Raw genomic sequence first — 15,393 nt, 5'->3', positions numbered from 1 at the left:
AGCTCTGGAGCACTCTTGAAAACAGAAGATAAGAGCAGCACACCAACATGGCACATGTATACATATGTAAAAAACCTGCACGTTGTGCATATGTACCCTAGAACTTAAAGCATAATAAAAAATAAAAAATAAAAGATTCTTGTGTAAGTCCCAGCTCTGCCATTTACTAGCTTCTTGACCTTGAAGAAATCATTGAATTAGTCTGACTATTGCTTTTTTTTATAAAATTGGATGAATGGTATTCCACATTGCATACTTCTGCTATGGTCTGAATGTTTGTGTCCCCTCAACATTCATATTGAAATTCTAACGCCCAAGGTGATTAGGAGATGGGGCCTTTGATAGGTGATTAGGTCATGACGGTGAAGTTCTCTTGAATGTGATCGATATACCAAGAGAAAAGGCCTGAGAGGAACCTCTGGCCTCTTCTGTCACATGAGAACACAGCAAAAAGGCACCATGTATGGGCCAGAGGACATGCCTGCACCAGACACCAAATTGGCCCAGCATCTTGATGTGGACTTCTTAGTTTCCCCAACTGTGAGTAATAAATTTCCCTTGTTTTTAAACTAACCAGTCTATAATGTTTCATTAATGCAGCCTGAGTAGACTAAGACAACTTCTCAGTATGGTTTTGATGATGAAATGAGATAATACAATCAAATGGGAAGCAACAGTAAAAACAACAGTCCTTCATTAAGTACTACCAACAGGTGATAATGATTTAATAGAATAAAACTAATACCACTCACCCAGCATCTGTCCTGTTGCCACAAAGGAGAGCATATCTTTCTCCTTCCAAATAATAAAAGTTTTCTGTTTCTGAAAAATAGGCAAGAAATGATATTCTATATGTAATTATGAGTTAGCGCCACATTGGAAATCAGTTTGGATCTCTGCAGAAGCTAAAATCCCTGTCTGCAATTGTGAAGAAAAGAGCAAATATCCTTGCCGTTTTAACCTAACATCCGATACACAAGCCAGCGCCTTTGGGAATCTAGCAAAATGTTGAGTGTTCAACATTTCTGGGAAGACTGCTTTGCCTTTAACAAAAGTTTCAATTTTTTATATACATGGCAAGGTGATTCTTACCTCGAATATAATATGGGTTTCCAGTTTTGTTGTGCAGGGTTTCATTTTCATTCTCTTGGGGCCATCGAAAACATTTATGTTTCAGGTTGCCCATGAAGAGCCCCATCCCAATTAGAGAAAATACGCTCAGAAAAAACAGAGTGAGGATAATGACACCAATAAGCTTCTTCAAGCAGTGGGTCAGGACCCCTGCGAGGGACTTCAGACCTGGAAAGAGAAACATTTGCTTTTGAAATAATGTAATATCTTGGAAAAGCACTATTGGCAAACTTCTCCCATAGCAACTGCATACTCCATTGAAATCAAAAGTTTTATCTTATAATGTTCAAATTATTTGGGTCTCATACATAAAGTGAATAATAAATCAAAAGCTGAGGTTTATGTATTACTGCTAATTTTTAACACCTAACAAAATAATTCAGACACACTATTTAAAATTAATTATTTGCTTGTTTCTCTTTACAAAGAAAAACAACCTCCCTCTCTTGGTTACTGCTTGTCATACCAACCTCCAGTGTTTGTAAGCATAAATAAAGGCGTAAGGTTATAAATCAAAATTAAAATGTTCTTGAAAAAATAAACAGCTTGAAACAGTAGTATTCTATATTATTCTTTAATTGACTATAATAATTCAATTTTGTGAGCTAAATAAAATTATGAAGAAGTTCAATAAGCAAGAATGAGAACAACACAACTGTGATCTATGTAAACTGTATTTATAACAGAATACTAATAGAGAATTCAAACTTAAAACTGGCTTTATTTAAGGATACTCATTTTTCTAATTATAAATAATACATGCTGACTTCTGAAAGTAGAAAAGTAGAAAAAACAAAAATAACATAATCATATCTCATAGAATAAATTACTATTAACTTTTTTGTGTATAAACTTGCTTTCTTTCTTCCATCCTTCCCTCCCTCCTCCCTTTTCTTTTTCACTTGCTCTCTTATTTGCCAGTCTGTGTGCATTTGTTTCCTAATAACTGCTCAGCACAATGATGAATAAGAATATACTAACTCTGTGATGTTAACTATGCAAGTAGTCAACATTTGTATGCTTTAGTTTCATAATTTTTTAAAATGGAAATAATACCTGCTTTCTATCTTATTGTGAGAATTGAAAACTATTCTTTTGAATGACTTCAGATGATTAGATTTCTTGAGTAAAATATGACAGGGTTGAAATAAAGTCATTCTTGTGACTACAGAAATGTGATAATCTAGATTAAATATACAATTTTAATTTGACTTAATAATTAAATATATGTTTATAGCCTCCTTTTGCCACTTAGAATTGTATCATTCTTTTTATTACAAGCAAATCTTTTCAAAGTATTATACTAGATATAAAATAGAACTTCGGTGTCAAACATACAACAATGGTTTAGCATTGATACACATGTTCACATTGTTTTCGAGAGATGTTGAACCAAAGTATAAACCAGATTATAAGCCTTCACTAAAACTGGAACATTTCAAAATATTTTTGGCAGTTCGTTAGAAAAAAATTAAATCACTTCAATGTAATTTCTGTAGTTACTATTCCAAACTTTTAAAATAGGTGTATTTGCACCGTGTGCTTATTTGGCAACGGTCATGAGTCCTTAGTGTATCTTTATACTAAATTTTTTTTCATAGTGTTTTGTCAGAAATGTTTTTAAGAAGAGCAATTCTTAAAGAAAAATATATGTCTGTGTGTATATATATATAGATTATATATATAAAATACATACAGATAGATAATTTCCATCGTATACTCAATTTTTGGTGGAGCTTTAATTTTAGCACTTACATTTTGTTTGATGGAAAAGAAATGACACCATCACATTTTTATAAAATTAAATCTGCCAATCATTTTCATTAGTATATACTAATTAGATTTTGTTAGAAAGTTCTGGGCCATATGCCAATCTTGATCTTAATTTTCTGGTATAACTTCCTCCTTCTTTTAAATTTTAACCTTCGTTTTGCTTAGTGTAAGTCTATTATAGAGTTTAATTGTATTTCTGACTTCATATTAAAGTCTCTGCCTTGATAAAAAAAAAATTTAAATCAATTGCATTTATTTTCGTAAATTAGGTTTACACTAGAATATACCTTACTTTTTTGATTTCTATATTCTCCTTATTATTCACTGTGTTTATTTTCCTTTGTCAATAAATTTACTGTGTCTATTTTTTCCTTTAGTATTTTAGATAAAATACATGTTTTGAGAACTTATACCCAATTTAAGTTCCTATTTTAAAATAACATGCATATCTCTACATCAATAAGACTGTGTGTACTCAGTTCCACCACATAAGGCGAGAAAATAACTGTATTTATTTTCTCACATTTCTCTATTCTTACTTCTCAGTTTTTGCTAATATAAGTAATGACCTTTGACCTAGTTATAATTGTTGAATTGTGTATTTTGTATCACATATTATCTATCATGATTTATAGAAAGGATAAAATTCAAATCCTTACGAGGGCTTCCCAGGAAGCATAAATTCACACAAACAGGGAGTTAAGAGGACTTGGATGAATCTGCCTGACTTGAAGTGGCAGTTGTTCTTCATCCACGGCAGGTTGTGGTCATTCATAAATGTAGGTGGACCTATCCTGACAATTCATCCAAGTTAAATTGGATTTCAACATAAAATCATTAAATTTTTATAATATTAACATCTATTTCAAAGTTTTCTAAAACATAAATAAAATATGTCTCTAGTTCAAGAATGAACCACAGAAGTCCAGGTGCTAACTTCTGATTTATAATATTTGCATTCTGTTTTGCAACTCACTAACAACAGTAATTTGCAATCCGTTCTGTGTCGAAATGGTTTCAGAGCTCATTGCAATTACTTTTGGAACTAAATACTCTCATTTCTAAATATTTTATTTTCATACTTATTTTTTCAGCAGATATTCTGAAAAGATACATAAGTACTGTTTGAGAACTCTTGCACAGCTGAGAACATACATTTATTGACTATACATACAAATGACAGCCAAGTATAGAATTCTAGTGTCTCAACTTCCCTGCCTACACTTTCTCCCAAGCTCTGAAACTCCACTGCCTACTTAAGTTTACTATTAACATGAGGTCTAAGGGTGACCTGTCCATGATGTATGTTTCTTGCTTTTTTGCTTGAAGAATTTTATAATACTTTTATTCTTTAATACTTTACATTTATAACATTTTATAATATGTCTAAGTGTATATTGTAGTTATTATTTATCTAGTATAAGCTGATCTCTTTCGTTTGTAGGGTCTTTTTCCAGTTAAAATTTTTTTAAGTTTTTCCTATTGTATGTATTTCAATAATTTGTCTTTTATATTCATTCTCGTCTGTTTTCAGGATCACCGTTTATGCATAAGATGGAATTTAGTCTTTTCTCCTTCATTAATGCGTTCCATTTTTCAGTTTTATTGTATTAATACAGAATTCCTCTAGTCTTCCTTTATACAAGCGTGCTTGTTTGATGCACTGATAATACTATTTTATGGCTTCTATTACCGCTGAATGTTCATCTAGGGTGGTATAATTTTTATCACTTTTCTATCTTAAAGTTAGTTATGTTTGCCCATATTACTCTCTCATTTCATCATTTGTTGAAAGACTGCAAAAAGATAATTTATTATGTATGCTTCTATTTTTAAGCACATTTATTTTAAAAGAGGATACTTGCTTTCTATTAAATATATGTTTCTCTTTCTATATTGCAAAATATTTTCATTCACTCCATATTGCTGGTATGTGCCTAGTACATTCTCCCTTGAAAAAAAGAGTGAGAGGTCTCTACCAGCCTGTAGGCTTCCAACTCTAGTGAATGAATTCTTCTTGTATTATTACAACTTGAATTCATCTGATTTATTTAATAATTCTTACCTCTAGTCTTAAGATGAAGATGCATGTGAAATATGTGGCGAGTAGTAAGGGAGCTAGAGCTGTGAAATTCCCATCAGGATAACTCTCACTAATTGATTCCTTCACTAGATTTGATAAAGCTGCCATGCCACAGACAGTTTTTATTAAACAGCTTTACTAAGATATAATTCACAAGCTCCACAATTCAACAGCTTAATGTGTACAAATCAATGTTTGAGTATATTACAGGTTATGAATTATCACCATACTTGCCAATCTGTTTTTCTCATTTGTTCTGCCTGAACTACAAATACATAGCCTATATATATTTAGCCTTCTTTCTGGTCTATGAAAGTTGCCTGTAGGCTTTGTTTTTGCTTTTATTACATTCCTTATTTGCTTTCTTGATACAGCTATTTCATAACACTTCTGAATTGCAGCTAAAACATTCTGGGTAGCGTTGTTCTTATCTAACTGTTCTTATTCATTCACAGTAACAAACTAGAAGGTGTTGGTGTGTTTCTGTTAGAATGTCTTCAGAAATGGGAGCTGTAACTTAGTCTTCAGCATCTTCCATCAGTGTGGTAAAGTTGCAACCACACTGATAGAAGATGAATTTTGTGGTATGTGAATTGCACCCTATCCAAACACTCAAAGCAAAGGGGAATTCATCTTATTTTATATTACTTTGTTCATATCAACTGGTTTCTTGATAAAATGAGGAAAAGAAAGAGGCAGATTAGATATGTCTAGACCACTATTTCTCTCAGAAGTCTAAGAAGAATTTTTTAAGTTCAAATATAATTTGTAAGAAATACAAATTAAAATATATTTTATTGATGTCTATATTTTGGTTTTGTAAAAATTGAGCCTACACCAAATAAATAACAGTCAATGTATTTTTCTCCTCTTTCCTAGAGTGACATAAATGTAAATTTCAGATAACTCACTGGTTTCAGAGTGGAAACATTATTCAATATTTCCTCTGAACAACAACAGGGAAGTTCAAGTGAATACATGGCAGTATATAAAACAAAATGAAAAAAAGATATTCAATGCAATTTCTTACCTTGATTTAAAGGAATAATTTTTAAAATTCTCAAAGTTCTTGCAGTTTGAAGCATTGGAATGAAGTTTAGAGGTGAGTATCTTATAATAACCCTGTGGAATTAAATTAGAGTTACCTAAAAGTCACATTACATCTTTGCTACTTATTCTTGGCTTTTTATGGTTTTTGAAACTTATTTTTAAAACCATATATGCAAACATTTCCCTTCATCACATGATTCCATATTGCAAACAGTTTTATTATTGATTAGAAGACAAAGATTTCTGCAGTAGAAAGTGGCCAGGTAAATATTAACCTATAAACTTATATTATGAGAGTTTACAAAAGTTTGACACTGTGAATACTCTTAATTTCTCATCAAATATTCTACACTATGTTCAAAAATCTTTTGTTATCTAATTACTGAAAAGATAGTTACAATGAAAAATGAATACCTAGTTTTTTAAGGAATAAGATTCATTTTAAGTATTTAAACTTATGATGATGGTAATTATGGTGGTGACATGAGAATAAAGATGAAGAGAGGATGAGAATGAGGATGATGGTGATGACATTGATGATGATGGTGATAATAATGACAATGGTGATGGTGATGATGATGAAGGTGTAAGGCAGACTGTGTGTTGATTAAGGGCACAGACTCTGAAGCCAGACTGCTTGTGTAGAAATCCAGGCTCTACCATGAACTAACTGTGCGAGATGAGCAAATTGTTTAAATCTTTCTTGCCTCAGTTGCCTCAACTGTAAAGTGGGGTTAATAATACTTCCTGATTCAGAGGGTTTTTTGAGAGATTTAATGAGTTAACTTGTGCGAAGTACATAGAAGAGCACCTGGCACATAGTAAGGGCTCTGCAAGTGTTAACTAACAGAAAGAGCAAAACAGCAAAGATAATGGTAATAACAGTAAAAGTAGTGATGGTAATGATTACAGTGATATGATACACTATTTTACATTGCTTACAATATAGCAGACACTCTTTATGACCTTTATAAATGTTATTTTAAAAATTGACCCAAAATCTACAAATAGAAAATCACTTTAAATTATTTTTAACAAGAGTTTGATGCCAGTAATGATTTCCGTAGCTAGAATATACTAAATAGAAGTATTTTAAAAAGAGACATGAAATTGTTAGAATTGTCTGAAGCATTCCAGAAAATGTGTGTGAGGGGGTGGGTGTTTAAGATACATTATTCTGATCTCTAGCATATTTACTGGTCTTAAACAATGTAGCTACATGCAACGTAGATTGGGAATTGAGAATCAAATCTGCTAGGACCTTCTCCTAAGTATTCAGGGGATTCGCTCACTGATCACTAAAAGGCACACTTAAAATGCACAAATTCAATATTTATCATTCTTGTTCCAAATAGAAAGCAGAAAATAACCCACTCCTTTCATTTTTATTGCATCTTCTGAGGACTAGGTCAGAGGCAGCTGAGTGAGCTCACTATGACTATAACTTTGAAGTATTCTCCACTTGCAGACTATCTTCAGGCAGAAATCTTTGTAGACGTCAATTACTTTTTATGAAAAACATTTGCTGAGCAAAACATTAAAATAGACTCAATTTAAAGAAATACTTACTCAAACACAGTTACGCTGAAATCGAGCCAGTTCCACGGATCACCAAGGAAGGAAAAAGATCCTGCCCAGACACCTCTTGCAAAGAGTTTTACAAGTATTTCAAATGTGTAAATTCCAAGCAAAGTATTCCTGCAGAAATTTTTTCATATAAATATTATTGGTGAGAATAATACATTGTCAACTCTGAAATACTATGTTTATGATAACTAGCTGGCATTTAAGAATAAGTCATCAGGAAGGTGAGACCAGGTCTACTTGGTAGGCCAAAACAAACCAACCACCAATAAATGAGACAACATTCAAGAAAGCAAGTGCTCCTTGAGCCCTCACTCAACGCTTTAAATAGGGTAGGCTGTGTCTTATGGCATTTGTCATGACATTTGACTTTTTAATTTGTTTATTACTGTAGCCATGTAGTATAATTTGAAGTCAGGTAGCATGATGCCTTCAGCTTTGTTCTTTTTGCTTAGGATTGCCTTGGCTATTTGGGCTCCTTTTTGGTTCCATATGAATTTTCTTTTACAGGAACATGGATGGAGCTGGAGGTCATTATCCTTAGCAAACAGAAACGGAAAACTAAATACTGCATGTTCTCACTTAAAAGTCAGAGCAAAATGGTGAGAACACATGGACACATAGAGGGGAACAACACACTGGGGCCTTTTGGAGGGCAGAGGATGGGAGGAGGGAGAGGATTACGAAAAAAATAACTAATGAGTATTAGGCTTAATACCTGGGTGATGAATAATCTGCATAACAAAACCCCATGACAAAAGTTTACCTATGTAACAAACCTGCACTTGTTCCTCTGAATTTAAAAGAAAAGTTAAAAAAAATAAAAAAATTCAATAAATCCTAGCTGAGAGGTAATAGTCTTTACATATTATGTAGGTAAATGATAAAAACATCAAATATCAAATTTGATCCCTATAGGGATTACACAATAATTAATAATCATCATTAAGGGCATGTGTAAGATCTAATTTTATTTTTTTATATATATATATATATATATTCAAGCATTTTTTTATGGTGATATTGTTATAGTCACCTTCCAAAATTAAAGCTCAAAAGGTAACTTCAAGAAAGCCTTTTTCCCCAGATAATTTAATGGGTCTTTCCATCCTTATAGTCTAATGCAAGCCAGATGACTGGTATGTCTTCAGAAAGAGAGGAATAGAACAGAAAGGGAGAAAGGGATTTTCTTAATGAATTAAAAGGAATGAAAGTTACCTGAGTTAGAAGCAAATCAGGAATGAGATTGCAACAGCAAAGAAAATAGATGTGAAGCACTGAAATATTATCTTAATCATTAACAAATATTAAATTTATTATAATATAAAATATAATGTATTATATAATTCAATATTATTAAAATAAAATGTAAAATATTAAAATATATAATTATATATGATATGTATAAAATAATTATATAACATACTCTAATACTGGTCTCCATTTTGGCAAATTAGTCAGGGACATGAATATGCAATCAAGCAGGACACTAATTAGAATAAACAGTCGGAAAAAGGTAGCTTATAGTCAAGGAATAATAGTTAATAAATAATATTGGAAAAGATATATTTCTATTATATATATTTATATACATTGAGCTAAAATATTTTCTTAAATGTTGAAACATATTAATCTTATTGAACAATGGGCATTAATATTTGTTAATATTTACTATTGTGTATATTAGAAAATATACTTTATATGTATTTTCAAATGCGGAACACTTAATGAAGTATAATCTAGATTTCAATATGACCTAACATGAGACATAAATTGAAAAGAGAAAAATACTGCAGAAATAGTTGAATAACAGTATAGTTGCAGTTAATGTCAGCACAGTTTAAAGTCAACAAGTCAACAGAAAAGGATATGGATGTGCCAAAACCTTGATAGTTGTTCCTCTGATACAATTGAAAGGAGACAATGTACACAAGATGGAAGCCGCATTGAATCTGAAGATTGTTCTATTTTTATTTAATACTATGAAAGTCTGTAAGAAGAAAAGCGATCAAGTGAAATTAGAACTCAGAACCATAATCTCATCAATTATGCAACAAATTGTCAATCAATCATCATTATAGTCTTTGACTCTAACAGCTATACTTTTCTTTTTTTATATATTTTTATAGACTAAGTCAAATGGAAGGATTTTAGATGTTTTTATTCGTATTGAGGCTTGTCTGTTTATCTACCATTTTTGCTTTTTTGGGTTTTTTGCTACTGTTACACCCAAGAAAGTTGTTTGTCTCAAGCCAGCCTCTGGTCTCCTTAGAGAACTAACAGAATAGGAAGAACACAATATCCCAATGGCTCACGAACATCCATTTAAAAATGCCGGAGCCGGTGTATCTGAGAACGTAATGAATGTTAAAAGTTAGATTTTATTTTAGAGCAAATCAAATGTGGGATTATGGTAGCAAAGAAGATTCAATGAATTGAAATAGTACATTAATTCTTAACAATTGTCTATGAAATAAAACCAAACTTGCATGATATCATTAACATACATATATCTAAACCAGAAATTTATAACATGTAAACCTAATACATTGAGATATTAAAGCATTAAAATTCTAACAAAAAATAATGAAATATCAGAAATATTCTGAAATTAAAATTGAGTCGTATATCTAAATATGTGTACATGCTTGTGTATGTACATGAATATGTACATACATATTCAAGTGTATATATATAATGTGTGTATATATAAAATACATATTCATGTGTATATATATTGTGAGCATATATATAATACCTGCATATGAGCAAGTTTGTATATTTTTATCTATTTTTTTGTGTGTGTAGAGATATATATATATGTGCACCCATTGAAAGTGTGTATATATATATCCACTATATATCCATTTGGAAAAATTTTATTGTGGGGTATAAATAAATACAAATAGCAAATATTTTATAGCTTACAGTCTAAAAGAGTATATTTTATAATTTATAATATATAACATACTGAAGCACAATAAATTATAGTATACTAAAATTATATATTAAATTAATCTATTAGATGCTACAGTATACAGATCTAATACAGTTATGCAGAGGTGATTATTTCTATTTATATTTGTATATATACAGAAAAACAGACTACTTAGTACAAATATATATTCAATAATATTTCATGAATAAATGTTCTAAATGGAAACCAAATTGTGATATAATTCTTCTTAATAAAATATTTTTCTAACACACAATCTGTGAACACTTTGACCTATACTATAGCTATCTTCCCTCTATTTTAAATGCAAACAGAAAATAAAAACTTAAAAGAGCCGAAGTAAATCTGATTTTTTTAAAATGTGCTTTTCATGCTATTTTCCAGAACAATCTCAAACTTCACACAAGATGTAATGTATGTGATTGTGATGAGTAATTTCAGATATAATAATCTCCCAATTTAAGAGCTGAAATTGTCTTATTAATTATAAAAGTATTTATTTTATGCCACCTTTAACAGAATAAACCTAATATAACTCAAATAAATTGTCATTTATAACAGCACTTTTATACCAAGCTATCTGTGCAGTTCTTGCTCCAGATGTTTCATGGGAACTAGACCAAGAGTAACTCTGGGCCTTGGTTTATTTTTCAAAATGTTTGGTTTTGTCTTCAATAACACAACTAGCGCTTTGCCAACCATGTCTGTACACACTGCAGGGTACTCAGAACTCTGCAATATTACACCTATCCCTATGGTTACTGTGCCATATCAATTATTATGACATAAACACAGCAAAAACTGAATGTAGAGGTAATTGAGATGAGGGCTTAACTTATACTTTCATTAAAATGCTCTCAAGATTAAGCATGTATATTATAACAATGCTGCATAATGCCCATGGAGGCTACCAGAGATACGGGAGTCTTTTAAGTTAATATATACATTTCTACCGTAAAATGACAATACTCTTCCACCATGACAAGTATTCCAAAGAATTGTAATTTATTAAAAAAAAAAAAATCACTTTGTCTTCCATCCAGAGAATGTGGTGCAATTCCTTGTCACCCATTTGATAATATCATTGAATGCTCTACAAATTAATTTTTTTCACTATGAAGCTAATTGTCACCTTCCCCAAATTTGATATTCTTTCTAGTTATTTCATTTTGTCAGTGGCATCCCCATTCCTCTACGCTGAAAACCTTGGCATTTTTAGCCAGTCAAATCGTGCTGTTTCCTCTCAGCTTTGTTCTCTCTGTCTCCTCTTGACTTCAGTCCTGGATTACTCTCTCTGTTATTTCATCTTTCTAATCCCATCTCTTCCATGCAATAGTCATTTAGAAATCTGTTGGGTTAATGCTACTTAAACATTATATTCATTGCATTAGGCCTTTGATCACCATATTAAATCCACGTTGACATCTCCATTATCTCACCTCATATCTCACAACTTGCAACAGCTAAGTTTCCAGTTATAGCATCACTTTTTCTTTTCCTCCTTCCAGAATCATTCTCTGCTCTTACCTACACATAGGTCTTCCCTTTCCCTTATTAAAACTTTGAAGTGTTATTTAAGCTATAACTCAAATTCTGCAGGATCCGTAATGATTCTTTCAGCTTCATTGGTTCACACCAATCTCTGATTTCTAAATGTGATTATTTTCATATTTAACATTTTGTGCTTGTTCTGGGGTTGGACATATAGTAGCAGGTGCCTAAAGTCATTCTGGAGATAAGGAGTAAGTGTATGCATGTATGAATGAATGAAAATGATAAATAGCATACGGGTTGTATTTACTTTTCTAACTTCTGAGTAAGCTCATCATATTGAACATTTTAAATTATTGAGCACATTCTAGGTATTTTACAGGCATTTTAAAATTGAAAACCACAAATGGACAATCATCATGTTCCCTTAAAATATTTCACTTACATTAAGGCATACTAATACATATATTATGAAGTAAAGTAATCCAAAATACTACCTAACCAGGTAAGATATCAGTTTTGATAAAAATCTCCAATATGTGTGCTCCCAAAATGAGACATCTTATGTAGTTCTGTATAATTTAAAATCAGATCTTGCCCTGTTTTTCATTATCTTTTTGTATCCTATCTCAATTACATTTTCTGTATGTCTGGAAATAAAATAATAAAAATGTCATCAAAATAATCTCAATTAAATCTCACATTTTTTTTCTTGTAGTAGTATGGGTCCACATCTTCCAAGGGCTCTGACACCATTCCTTGAGAAAGGTTTCCATAAATAAATGGAAGCTCTTTGCCAACTTCCAAGTCAGGATTTGGCTTTAAATCTTCTTCATGTTCCTCATTATGTGTTTTAGCAATATGCTGTTTTATAAGTTCAAAAGACTCTTTAGTGAAGGGAACAAGGCCCTTAGGTTCTGGTGAAGCCAACATTTCCAATTTTGTACCTGCAAAAAATTCTACATTAAAGTTGGGTATACTAATAAAACCATAAAAGTACAAAAGGTTGGGACATGAAAAATAGAGACCAGTAAACTGAATGCATGCATTTAAAGAACATATTCCTTACTTTTGTAGAAATCTAAGTTGTCCTGAGTTTTATTGTACTTAATATCGAACTTAATTTGTAATTTCACGAGTAACTCAATATACTTCACTTATTCATTGTTTTAAACTCTTTCTTTTACTGAAATCTACCTTTCAACTTCTCCATTATAATAAAAGAGATATTTTTTAGAAAGATCTTTTTTGCTAGAGATACTTTTTCTGGTCAAATCCAATTATTTCCCTGGGAGACACATTTAACAACTGACTACACTTTTCTTCTTTAAACTTACTCTGCATTGGCTCTGCACCCTGCTCTTCCATGTCTCTTTTTGTATCTCTGATTACTTTTTTAAAATCAATTACAGTATCGGTCAAATATTAACCCAAATTTTAACTCTGATATCTCTTAAGGGTTTGCCTTCTTCCTCTGCTATATCTATCATTCTGATGAATGCATGGGCAAACAGAGTTTTAATTACTCTTTGCATACAAATATTTATCAAGTACATGAGAATATTTCCCAAACGCTTTCTTCCCCCAGCTGTCTATATAGTAACTTCACCAAAGGCAGCAACTTAACAGGTAAAAACAAAATTATTTATCTTTCTGCATTACTAGAATTACTCTTTAATCTGTGAGCCACTGTAAAAATAAAAACTCAAACTGATCACCTTGAAAATTACTCATGGTATTTTTCTCTCTGTCATCAATCCTTACACACAAAATATTTTTCTTTCAACAATTTTCTATTATGATTCTTGAATACTATTTATTTATATAGGTCCTTGAATGTAATCATCTTTATAATTCTATCTTTGGGGTACTCCAGTAGTCTTCACATATTTCAACTCTAGTCTTTACCTATTTCAAGATATCCTATAGGCAACTCAAAGTAGTGTTCATTAAATATAATTTCATGTATCAATTCGCCATTCATGAACCTGGTTCTTTTTTCACACATACAAACATTTTATTTTACTAATTTGTTCCAGTCCAATTCCTGTCAAAATTTACCCTTCCAAAGATTCTATTCAATGTCAATTGATTGATTTTTATTCATTTGTTTGTCTAAACACTCTCTGTAATTTTATTATTGCAATTAAAGATAATAAATTTTGGTTTTGATACTGTGGCATTTTGCATCTGTGTATTTTCTTTCACGGTGCTGGCACTAGCTGAGTTACTTCCATAAGATCGTCCCAAGACAGAAATCACCCACACATATATATACTCACAAATACGTTCTACTTCAGAATTTTTCACTGTTGTGCAAAAGAGAGTTGTTTAATACTTTCACACATTACTTGTCTATTAATTAAAAGTAAGCAAAAGATAAGTTATTTAATATTATTGGAACACCATTCATGGCAAGAATCAGACTTCACTGCTAGCATAACTAAATGACGGGCAGGATATATTTTAAATATACAAAACGCAATCTTGTAGACATTCAAGGGGAAGATACATGGTACATTTCTGTGTCATAAATGTTCTGTGGAAAATAAAAATGAGAAGTAAAGATGAAAATAAAATATTGGGATGACTACTTATGCCTTTTGTGGAATCAAGTTTTCTGGGTTTTGCTTTGCTTTTCATATCTGCTGCATTCTACTTAAAGAATGGCTTCCTTTTCTTACTTCTAACAATGCACATAGACTAAAAATATTGACAGTCTGTTAACTCTATTTGGTTTTCAGTTCTGACCACAAACCTATAACATATGTCTCAAAAAAAAAAAAAAAAAAGATAAACAGAAATATGCTTTGACTGAGCCCAGCCTCTGGATTCATTTACAAGAACCAGTTACAAATGACTGGTTCAGTCGTTTGTAATCAAAGACAGGGATATTTTTGCAATAGCAGTTGTTTCTTAAGCCCAAGTCCCTCAAGAGATGTTTCAGAGATAGGGCAGGAGGAAATTTTCAAGGGAAGAATATGTACTAGGAAGATCAACATATATCTACTTAGAGTTGTCTTCCTAGACTAAATGGTATAAAAACTCACCTAAAAATTTACTTATTTCTAAATATCTGAGACGTTAAAAATTTGCTAAGATTATCTGTAGATACCATATAGATACACACATTTACAAACATGCATATGGTCACATTTCACATATTAAACTTCATTAGGGGGAGAGAAGATGCTCTGAATAAGTACAATTTATGAGTATAAGCTACAGATAACTAAGTTTTCTCTTACATATGAAATCTTTTTCCCTTTAAATTAGCCTTTCAGGCCGGGCGCAGTGGCTCACACTTGTAATCACAGCACTTTGG

The 15,393-nt window shown here is 31.4% G+C and overlaps 1 protein-coding gene across 1 annotated transcript in view; it reads right to left on the bottom strand.

Annotated features, from left to right (window-relative positions):
• The window catches only part of SCN7A (sodium channel, voltage gated, type VII alpha subunit), an 88,289-nt gene that overhangs the window by 62,489 nt on the left and 10,407 nt on the right, over window positions 1-15,393 (bottom strand). Inside the window, exons 2-8 of the mRNA XM_011990982.1 lie at window positions 12,771-13,015; window positions 9,493-9,611; window positions 9,048-9,137; window positions 7,607-7,735; window positions 6,018-6,109; window positions 1,093-1,299; window positions 753-822 (exon numbers count right to left, since the gene is read on the bottom strand). Coding sequence (XP_011846372.1) covers window positions 753-822; window positions 1,093-1,299; window positions 6,018-6,109; window positions 7,607-7,735; window positions 9,048-9,137; window positions 9,493-9,611; window positions 12,771-13,001 — 938 coding nt within the window. The 5' untranslated portion in view covers window positions 13,002-13,015. The remainder of the gene's footprint in view (window positions 1-752; window positions 823-1,092; window positions 1,300-6,017; window positions 6,110-7,606; window positions 7,736-9,047; window positions 9,138-9,492; window positions 9,612-12,770; window positions 13,016-15,393) is intronic.

Source organism: Mandrillus leucophaeus, unplaced genomic scaffold (assembly GCF_000951045.1).
Source record: "Mandrillus leucophaeus isolate KB7577 unplaced genomic scaffold, Mleu.le_1.0 Scaffold389, whole genome shotgun sequence".
In the NCBI taxonomy this organism is placed as follows: Eukaryota; Metazoa; Chordata; class Mammalia; order Primates; family Cercopithecidae; genus Mandrillus; species Mandrillus leucophaeus.
Note: the sequence above shows the minus strand (reverse complement) of the source record. Positions and strands in the feature narration are given on the sequence as shown.